The sequence below is a fragment of the Marmota marmota genome, unplaced genomic scaffold (genome assembly GCF_001458135.2).
Source record: "Marmota marmota marmota unplaced genomic scaffold, marMar, whole genome shotgun sequence".
In the NCBI taxonomy this organism is placed as follows: domain Eukaryota; kingdom Metazoa; phylum Chordata; class Mammalia; order Rodentia; family Sciuridae; genus Marmota; species Marmota marmota.
In genome coordinates this window covers 25,891,222-25,902,269 of record NW_026000249.1, presented here as the reverse complement: position 1 = coordinate 25,902,269, position 11,048 = coordinate 25,891,222, and the positions used below count along the sequence as shown (strand labels likewise).

The following is an 11,048-nucleotide window of genomic DNA, read 5'->3' as shown; positions in this document are numbered from 1 at the left end:
GGATTGAACCCCAGGGGTGCTTAACCACTGAGTCACATCCCCAGTCCTTTTTATGTTTAATTTTCTTTATTTTTTTTTTTTTTATTTTTTGGGGAGGCACTGGAGATTGAACTCAGGAGCACTCAACCACTGAGCCACATCCCCAGCCCTTTTTTGTATTTATTTAGAGATAGGGTCTCACTGAGTTGCTTAGGGCCTCATATTAAATTGCTGAGGCTGGTTTCAGCTCATAATCCTCCTGCCTCAGCCTCCCGATCTGCTGGGATTACAGGCATTTGCCACTGCATCCAGTTTATTTTTAATTTTTTTAATATCTTTATTTTATTTTTATGTGGTGCTGAGGATCGAACCCAGTGCCTCACACATGCCAGATGAGTGTGCTACCACTTGAGCCACATCCCAGCCCTTATTTTTAATTTTGAGACAGTGTCTCACTAAGTTGTTTAGGGTCTCATTTAAGTTGCTGAGGCTGGCCTCAAATTTGTGATCCTCCTGCCTCAGACTCTCAAGCTGCTGGGATTATAGGACTGCACCACCATACCCAGATTTGCTAGGAATTTTTAAGTATTCTCATTATAAAAATAGGTATGTAAAGTAACACATGTGTTAATCATCTCGATTTAGCTATTCTACAATGTATTATTATTATATTTCAAAACAATGTCTTGTACATGAAAACTATATACAACTTATCTGTCAATTCAGAAAATGAATTCCTATTAATAATCAAAGTATTAAAAATGCTTTGACAGCAAGTATTTGAATGTGGGGCGTTTCTATAACTTTATTATTAATTGACCTACTACTGGTCCTCTTTGCTTCTACTACATAGAAAATTTAATGTCAGGCTGGGGTTGTGGCTCAGTGGTAGAGCACTCACCTAGCACGTGTGAGGCCCTGGGTTCGGTCCTCAGCACCACATATAAATAAATAAAATAAAGGTCTATCAACAACTAAAAAAAATGTTTAAAAAATAAAATAAAATAAATGGATGGAACCAGAGACTATCATGCTGTGTGAAATAAGCCAATCCCCCCAAACCAAAGGCTGAATGTTCTTTCTGATATGCAGATGCTGATTTACCATAAAGAAGGGGAGGGAACTAGAAGTTCATTGGATTAGACCAAGGAGAGTGAAGGGAAGGGAGGGGGATGGGAAAAGGAAAGACATAGAATGAATCTGACAGAACTTTCCCATGTTCATATATGAATACACCACCAGTGAAAGAAACTCCACATCATGCACAACCACAAGAATGGAATCCTAATTAGAACAAGTCATACTCCACGTATATATAATATGTCAAAATACACTCAACTGTCGTATACAACCAGAGATATGAAAAATTGTGCTGTGTATATGTAATAAGAATTGTAATGCATTCTGCTGTCATATATAAAAATTACACAAAAAGAATAAACAAATAAAATTAAGTTATTTTAAAAAAAAATTTAAGTAAAAAGAACAAATTAAAATACAAAAAAAAAAGAAAAGAAAAAAAAAGAAGATTCAGACGACATCCACCATTTTCTCCTTTCTCAAAAGAAAGATCCATTTTCCATTGGAGCAAGAAACAATTTCCAGTGCATTTACAGGTATAAGGTAGGGTAATAAATCACAGATCAAAGTCTGCCCAAACTGCGAAGCATAGAGAGTCTTTCAGCTAAATGTAGTTAAAAGCTAAAGCGAAAGTGAAATATAAGTTCCAGAACTTGCATTTCCTCTGTGCCTGAAGACAGAAAAGGAATGTTTCCTTGGAAAACCACTTAATCAGACTGTCATGTTTCAGAAATCCTTATTTTTATAATAGCACCTCTGGGAAGGCTAGAAGGGCAATTCATACTGACAAACACTTCTTGTCTGCCTCCCTAACATGCCTTTCAGAAGGATAATGAGTTATAGCTAATAAATAGTTCCATGTCATGTGGCAAAATGGAAGTTAGACTTTATGGTACTTGAATTTGACATCCTGAATTCTTTCTCTGTCTGTACCAGCCTCCTACTGGCTTCTGCTGAGACCTAACACAAACAAAGCTAGGTACCAAGCAACTTTCAGCAACATAGAATCAGTAAGCAATAAGGCAGGATGTTTTCTGCCATTCCCATTGTAAAAGGATGTCACTATTTTCGAATGTTTAAGAACTATTCATTCTAATTCTTCATTACTAGGGAAGTTGGTCCTTGTAGCTCATGCTTGGCTTCCTCAGATGGATAACCTACCAGAAACATCTAATCTCCAGGGCTGCTCATATCCTAAGTGCAGCTGTTGGAGTGCCTATAGCACCAAATGTGTAAGACAGGAGATTGAGAATAAAGTGACCCTTCACATAGCTGGCCCATAATCCACCACACATAGCACAGCTGCTATAGTTTAGATCTGGAATGTTCCCCCAAGGCCTACGTGTTAAAGGCTTGGTCCCCAGCCTTTGATGCTATTGGGAGGGAGGGAACCTTCAAGACGAGGGTTATAATGGGAGAAAGCTAGGTTATGGGGGTCATGCCATTGGAAGGGATATTGGGACCCTGATCCTTCCTGTCTCTCCTTTTTGCTTTCTGGCCGCCATGACATGAACAGGCCTTCTCCACCACAAGCTCCTGTCCTTGGTGTACTGCCTCACCACAGGTCCAGAAACAACCAGATCAATGAAACTGTGAACCAAAATAAACCTTCTTTTTTAAAAAGTTGATTATCTCAAGTATTTTGTCACAGCCACGAAAAGCTGATTAACATACAGCTCAACATATAGAGCATGCCTTTGCATCTGTCCTCCCCAAAGCAAGTCTGAGTCTTCGGCCTTTCTTCTAAATGTGTCAGAGTAGGCCTGGCAGAGGACGATGATATGGATTAGAGAAGCTAGCTTCTTTTGGGTTCCCCAGTTTGGGTTCAGCAAACTCTGAGGTAAAGCGTCTTATGCAAGTGATTTATTAAGGAAGTGTTCCCTTGAGACACCAGTGAAGGGGTGGGAGAAGCAGGTACAATCTTGGGTACAATGGAAGGCAGTTTTGGCCTGAGGTGGCAGGGGTGCTCTGGGGAATAACTAACACTTTGGCATTTTTCTCTTTCTCAGTAAGGAAAGTAGGTTTGCAAGCTTCCTCACCTGTTGGTTATTGACTAAGAGTTGCCTCATGGCAGGGGTACAAAACCTCTCAGGAATAAATGACTATCTACGGGGGCAAAAGCTATAGTAGTCTGAGGCCAGGTTTCTAAAAAAGAGTTTCAGGTGGAAGCTGTAGAGTGTAATCTCCTAGAATAATTAGAAATCTGAAGGGATCTAGCAAAGGAATGATGGTTTATTCAGACAGTGAACACAATCAGAATTTTTACCTTCAGTAGCTCAGAGAGACCCAGAGAAGCTTCCTGCTTATGACAGAAAGGGAAATACCCTATGGTAATATGGAGGCGATTACCTTGAAAAACTGTGACCTTAGGTACAAAAGATGTCTTAAGAGAGCAAAGTCTTTCAATCAATTCCAGAAAATTCGCTGGAAAGATGCTGCTTTTATCTCCAAACTAATCTTCAAAGAGCCCCTATGTCTCCCTGCCCTCCTGTCCCAAGTACTGGGGATTGAACCCAGGGGTACTATACTACTGAGACACATCCCCAGCCTTTTTTATTTTTTATTTTGAGATGGGTCTTGCTAAGTTGCTTAGGACCTCACTAAGTTGTCAAGGATGGCCACCAACTTGTGATCCTCAGCCTCCTAAATCTCTGGGGTTAAAGGTGTGCACCACCATACCTGGCTTTTACTCTTCCTTTGACTTAAAAGTTACTATAAATATAGAGAAACTCTAGTTGCTTAGAGTGAATCCAAGGATCTGTTGGTCTAGATTACAATATGACCTATTAAGGGCTGGGGTTGTCACTCAGTGGAAGAGCACTTGCCTAGCATGTGTCAGGCACTAGGTTTGAGTCTCAGCACCACATAAAAATAAACAATAAATAAAATCTTGACAACTAAAAAATATTTTAAAAAAAGAATATGACATACTATACTGGTGCTTCGTTTCTAGAAAATCAGCTCTAAGCTTGTTTTTCTTGAGTTATCTCAAGACCTAGGTTATGAATCTCAAATGTATGAATGTAGTAAACCAGATATTTTGGTTCACTTCCTCAAGTGAACTAACACAAGACTATTCTGTTTATGGTCTGTAGAGAATGCGAAACAGAGATAATGTTTTGAGATTGATCATGCTCCATAGGTTTGTTTTTTCCTATGTGAAAATGAAAATTTTCTCTTTTTATTTTATTTTTTGGTACTGGCAATTGAACCCAGGGATACTTTACAATTGAGCTACATCTCTAGCCCTTTGTATTTTTTTTTTTATTTTGAGACAGGGTCTTGCTAAATTGCTGAGGCTGGCCTCTGATTTACCATCCTCCTGCGTCAGCCTCCTGAGTCGCTGGGGTTACAGGCAGGCACCATCACACCTGACAGACTTCCTCATTCTAATAGGATCATATAATGTGTTCTTCATGGTTACCCACGAAGACCCTCAAATGATGAATGCATTTTTAGTAATAAAACTAATAATATATATGGTTATACAGCTTGCATTATCAGACAATCTATATTGATGAAGTTTTCAGAACAATGGTATTACAATGTATATGATAATATTATTCCAAAATATGCTCAACTAATCTTTGTAGGTTATCACTAGATACCTGGAAGCCTTCAGATTCTTCAGGCCTATGACATTAATTTTGCTCAAACTTGCCAGACTGCATAACTGTTTGACTGATTTGGAAGTATTTCCTACCTTGGGCTGAAGCACAAACCACTCATCACATGGATTTTCAAAGTTCCATGAGTCAAAAGGAATCTCCACCTCTCCGAGGAAGCTGTTATGTCCAAATCGATCATAGTGCCAGACCGAGAGCTGCAGAGTTCTCGTTTCCAATTGGGTATGGCTGATGGTGTACTGCAAAGGAGATTTACAATATCACACTCCGAAAGGAGGGTTCTGTGCAGTTCCCGACAGGTTGACATTTACTTCCATCATCTTCAATTCACAGACATCAGAAATATGAACAAAACTAACACAAAGAAAACTTTCTTTGTTTTTGTGACAATTGAAGTTGTTTCATAAAAATCATTTTGCACCAGACCTGATGCTGAAGTATATATCAATAAATTATCTGGGGGGAAGGGCAATAAACTCCAAATATGGAATTAAAAAACATTAGGTGATAAAGCTTCTCCTCTAATTTTTACCTGATTTTCATTTGCCCATTTTTTCACATCTACTTTTTTTGAGGTGTGGGGGGGTACTGGAGATTGAACTCAGGGGCACTTAACCACTATGCCACATCCTTAGCCCTATTTTGAATTTTATTTAGAGACAGGGTCTCACGAGTTGCTCAGTGCCTCGCTTTTGCTGAGGCTGGCTTTGAACTTGTGATCCTCCTGCCTCAGCCTCTGGAGCTGCTGGGATTACAGGCGTGTACCACTGTGCCCAGCCGCTCACATCTACTTTGTAGTTCAAGGTTTAATATATCAATTCTCCAACTTCTGTGCTGTATTTATTCATAATGAAACCTCTTAAGTTCCCCAAAGTTGGGAGACATTATCATTCTTATTGACAACAAGAAGCTTGTAGACACCAAACTTCATAAAGCCTGGTCTAAATGCAGAGACGAAGATGAATACACAGTGAGCAGAAGGGACAGATTACTGGGCTAGCGTTTTCTTTTCCAGCAGAACGATAGAGAGGGCCCCATGCCCACACACCCTCCAACCTTCTGCTCATTCCATGAAATCACCATCTGGGCCACACTTCAGACTGATCTCTCTCTCTCTCTCTCTCTCTCTCTCGTGTGTGTGTGTGTGTGTGTGTGTGTGCGCGCGCGCACTGGGGATTGAAACTATATTTCCAGCCCTTTTCATTTCGAGACAGGGCCTTGCTAAGTTCCTTAGGGCCTTGCTAGGTTGCTGAGGCTGGCCTCGAACTTGTGATCCTCCTGCCTCACCCTCTCGAGTTGCTAGGATTGCAGGCGTGCACTACTGAGCTCAGCAAAACAGACTGATTTCTGATCTTGGATTTGTGTCAATTTCTGTCTTTGCTGTTACTGACATGATAAACTTTGGCTCCCTGCTTCCTGAATTTATTCTGCCATTATGTTTGGCCTTGTCTTTGTGACGTTGTTATGGCCACTGGTCTGTCTTGATATTGGCTCCTGTTTCCAAACATGCCTTCACTAAACCATGTGGGCTCATGGCTTTTTGCCATCGCCAATTTCCTCAGATATTGGCTTTCTGACACCATCATTCTGAGTACAAGTCCATACATTTTCCTGGGATTGGCAATAACTTCTACATTTCTTTTTTTCTTTTTTGCACTGGGGATTGGACTAAGGGGCGCTAAACCACTGAGCCACATCCCCAGCCCTTTTTATTTTCAGACAGAGTCTTACTAAATTACTTAGGGCCTCGCTAAGTTGGTGAGGCTGGCTTTGAACTCATGATCCTCCTGCCTCAGCCTCGTGAGTCTCGGGGACTTTAGGCATGCACTACTATACCTGGCAACTTCTATGTACATTTTATTCTCACAAAATATTTCTTACCAGGTAAGATTGGCCCAGAGTGAAAGAAGGGGTTGTTGTATGGAAGTCAGTTAGAAATAGAAATATCTTTAGGATTAGGACCTGGGTCATATTTTATCTAGACCACTTTCTCTGACATTACTTAAATCTCACTCACTCTGCATCTCTACCAGTCATTAACCACACATCTAAATTTACTCAAATTCTGAAACCCTAACAAGAAACAATACATATCCATGCTGTTAGTGGAATAATGGATGTGTACAAAGTGACCTACTAAATAAGGGTCAAAATTGTGACAAACTTCATTTGGAAGGGCATCTGAAAAAGCAGTTTTCCCAAGGGTGAAATGCACTTTGTGACAAGATGGGACTGATGTTCAGATGTAATTCTGTGGAATCAAGTCTACTGAAGGTGCAACTTTAGCAGCAGCAGAGAAATAAAAAAATTAAAAGTGATTTACATTTTTTTCTTTTCCAAGAACTGTTAGGAAGCTGGGCGCCGTGGCACACACCTGTAATCCCAGCACCTCGGGAGGCTGAGTCAAGAGGATCATGAGTTTGAAGCCAGGCTCAGCAATTTAGTGAGGTGCTAAGCAACTCAGTGAGACCCTGTCTCTAAACAAAATACAAAAAAGGGCTAGGGATGTGGCTCAGTAGTAAGTGCCCCTGAGTTCAATCCCTGGTCCCCCCCCCAAAAAAAAAAAAACCTGTTAGGAAAGCCAGGGTATTACAATCACTTATTCCAATTCCAATTTTCTAAAACATACATAAGTTTTGACATGCAAATTAAACCAATGAGGTTGTGATCGATATCACATGAGTTTACTATGAGAATATTTACTTACCTTTAGTATTTCATTGAATTCTGGATTGGTGCCTGTTCTGATTTTGGTCTTGCGCTTATTGTTCCGGGACTTGTCAGGAAGAAGATATGACTTGACATAACTGTGGATAATAAAGGATGAAAGTAATCATTTGGAAACATCTATTTTGTAAGAAATGCTCAGAGACTTCAGTGAATAAAGGGCAATAGGTAAGTATAAGAGACAGAAGGAAAGAGAATGTAATGTATATATCAAGACACCTTAAAATATAACTCCGATTGGGCTGGGGATGTGGCTCCATGCTAGAGTGCTTGCCTGGCATGTTTGAGGCCCTGGTTCAGTCCCCACACTGTCAAACAAAACAAAAAGAAACAAACAGACAACTCTGGGCAGCTGGGCACAGTGGTCCACACCTGTAATCCCAGCAGCTAAGGAGGGTGAGGCAGGAGGATCACAAGTTCAAAGCCAGCTTCAGCAACTTAGGGAGGCCCTAAGCAACTCAGAGAGACCCTGTCTCTGAACAAAAAAATAAAAATGGCTGGGGATGTGGCTCAGTGGTTAAACACTCCTGGGTTCAGTCCCTGGTACCAAAAAGACCAAAACAAACAAACAAACAAACAAAAATAACTCTGGGCCCTTAAAAAAAGAGAAGTAAATTCTAGTGGTAAAGATGGCAGATTCTGGAGTTAGACCCATTGATTTTGGATCACCCATGCTTCACTGGGTCTCAGTTTCTTCTAGTGTAAAACTGGGATGAGGAGCTGAGGCTATAGCTCAGTTGGTAGAGTGCTTGCCTTGCATGCACAAGGCCCTGGGTTCAATCCCCAGTACCATAAATAAATAAAATAAAACTGGGATGATAACAGTATGTAACTCATGGCATTGTGAAGATTAAATTAGTTGACACCTGCAAGGAGAAGACATATTGGACCACTCAATAAATGTAATCTGTTTTCATTATCAGTGTTCTCACAAATTTTCTAGGCTATAGGCCTCTCTATTCTTCATCCTGCCTTCTTGATGTTGGGGAGTAGGGGTCAATGGTAATGAGTGATGAAAGAAAATAGTGAAAAAGGAGAAACAGAAAACAACAACCGGAAGTCATAAGAGCAATTGTACCCAACACCTTGGCTTGAACTATTTTTTGTGGCAGGGGCGTCATAGTAGACGTAGAAATGCGTGAGTTGCTGCCAGGGTTCTAAAGTATATCTGCTGGGGTTTTATATTTTATTTGTTTATTTTCTTTGCTGCTGGGTTTCAAACCCAAGGCTTCACGCATGCTCAGCAAGCAGTCTTCGCTGAGTCACAAACCCAGCTCCTGCTAGGGTTTTAGATGGCCCCCTTCCATGCTAGTCAAAATGATTATTATATTGGTCCTGGAACCCTCTGAAATGTAGTTAAGGAGGCAGATGGACCAATCTATAGTCAGAATCCAATCATCTGTCTACTTTAGGATACTTGGAACCAGTTTTATTGAGTTGTTCATTGGGCTTAGGTCATGTAATATGCAAAAAAGAGTTAACATAGCAGGCCTGAGATTGCCATTCTTAGAAAAACTTGCTTGCAAGTTTTGCCCTTAGATGTCATTTGGGAACATGGATTTCAGGAGGGTTCCTACCATTCTTAGAACTGATAAAAGTGGCTCACTTGGCCTAAACTGTTTGTACAAACAATATAACTTATACTGAACATGTGTTTTCTTTCTGAGAGCCTGGAAATTTGGTACATGACCAGCTGAGCCTCTTAGAAGCTTCCCTGGTAGACATTTCACAAGAATTAAGAGCATCATGTGTGATTCCCTTGGAAGCTTGAGTCTGGTTTATTCAGGACTTTCCCTCTCACGTGTCTTTTCTCTTTATTGCTTATAACTACATGTACATTCCTGTGAGCCTTTCTAGTGAATCAATGAACCTGGCAGTTGTCATGGGGACCCCTGACTCATCTTTACATCGAGCTCCCCTCCAACATGTCATGCTTCATATTGGACCACTCAGGCTGATCCCTAGGATCCCCAGAGCCTCATTAATTGCCCTTCTGAGTTGTTAAATTGGGTAACAGCTTGGTAATTATGTCTGGAAGTTTTCCCAGAACAAAAATCAAGAGGATACTCTTGTACATCCTGGGTATGCCAACATGTCGGGCTTCTACCTCAAAGAGTGATCTCTGTGCAAAATACAAATTTGTCACTGCTGAATTATGTTGAGTAATGGCCTCTTAAAAATAAGGTAACCAGCTGGGACCCGTGGCGCACATCTCTAATCCCAGCAGCTCAGGAGGCTGAAGCAGAAGGATGAGGAGTTCAAAGCCAGCCTCAGCAAGTTAGTGAGGCACTTAGCAACTCAGTGAAACCCTGTCTCTTAAAAAAAATATATAAAAAAAGGGCTGGGGATGTGGTTCAGTGGTTAGGCACCCCTGGGTTCAATCCTCAGTACCCCCCCAAAAAAAATGAGGTAACCAAGGATGTGACCATTATATGTGTACTTCAGACAACATTTAGAAGGATGTATGGGAGGAAGGTCTCTGAGCATGCTCTGAATCCAAAGGAACGCTTAGGCTCTTTGGAAACAGAAACATACATACACACAAAGTAGGTGGTACTTGGCATGGTCTGAGGAACATGCTATGTGCTTACGCATCTGTCCTCTGTTTCTTTTCATCTCCTATGGCCAGATTTCTGCAATTCTTGACATAAATGTAGAGCCCGCCAGTTTTGTAGCAGTAGCTGATGTGCAGAAGGATCTCGCCACTGACCTTCACGTTGCCATAGTCTCCTGTTTCACTGTAAACACTCATCATGCTGTTAAGGCTGGTCTGGAAAAAATAAAAGGAAAGAAGGCACCTGGTGTTATTGTAAGAATCTCTTCACAGAATCCACCCCCTTCATGGATTACCATTCCTGTTCTTTAGAAGGAACAGGGAAGGGGGGCGGGCAGTAAGGGAAGAAAGCCAGCAGCTTGTTTTGCTGGTGGAGAAAAATCCCAGAGCAACAGACAACAGATCTTGTACCATTCATAAGGAAGGCAGGCAACTTGCTCAGAGGGGAAGCACTGCCTTTCCCCAGTTAACCAAACCTTTGGCTTATTCATGAGGAATTGTGAATGTCCCCTCTCCTCTACATCGCTGCAACTTTCTGCATTTTTACTGGCAGACTCAAGTTCAATGTGCTTCAAAGTCTGGAATACACTGAGCAGGACAAAGAAAAGCTCATCTCATACGCGGTGCTAGCAAAACTTCTTTCTCTGACATTCAACAAGGAGCATGCATTCAGTTTCGGGGAGCCAGGGCAGGAACTTTAGCTTTAGCAAGGGCAGGAACTCATGCACTGATATCTGCTTTGATTCCTCAAGTTACTCTGTGGCTATGTAGGAAGTGGCTTTGTAATTCTATGTAAAATAGCAATCCACAAACTATAACACTAACCAATAAAATCATAGCCCTACCAAATAATAAAATAAAAAATTCCCCAAAGGTCCAAATCTTCCAGAATAAACGAGGCTTTTGACACTAATGACATGAGGCCTATTTTTAATACATGCAACAAAATTATCCTTTAGTGCTAGAAGCAAAAACTATATCTTTGTAATGAAATGAAGACCCTTTTGAAATGAAAAGATCTTAATTGTTTTAGCTTCCAAACTTCCTCGTGCTGAGAATGGAAATTGAGAAATCCCCACCCC

At 40.9% G+C, this 11,048-nt stretch overlaps 1 protein-coding gene across 1 annotated transcript in view; it reads right to left on the bottom strand.

The window, feature by feature from the left end:
- Sytl5 (synaptotagmin like 5) overlaps positions 1-11,048 on the bottom strand; it is a 224,669-nt gene that overhangs the window by 14,613 nt on the left and 199,008 nt on the right. Inside the window, exons 11-13 of the mRNA XM_048796389.1 lie at positions 10,004-10,233; positions 7,393-7,492; positions 4,763-4,924 (exon numbers count right to left, since the gene is read on the bottom strand). Coding sequence (XP_048652346.1) covers positions 4,763-4,924; positions 7,393-7,492; positions 10,004-10,233 — 492 coding nt within the window. The remainder of the gene's footprint in view (positions 1-4,762; positions 4,925-7,392; positions 7,493-10,003; positions 10,234-11,048) is intronic.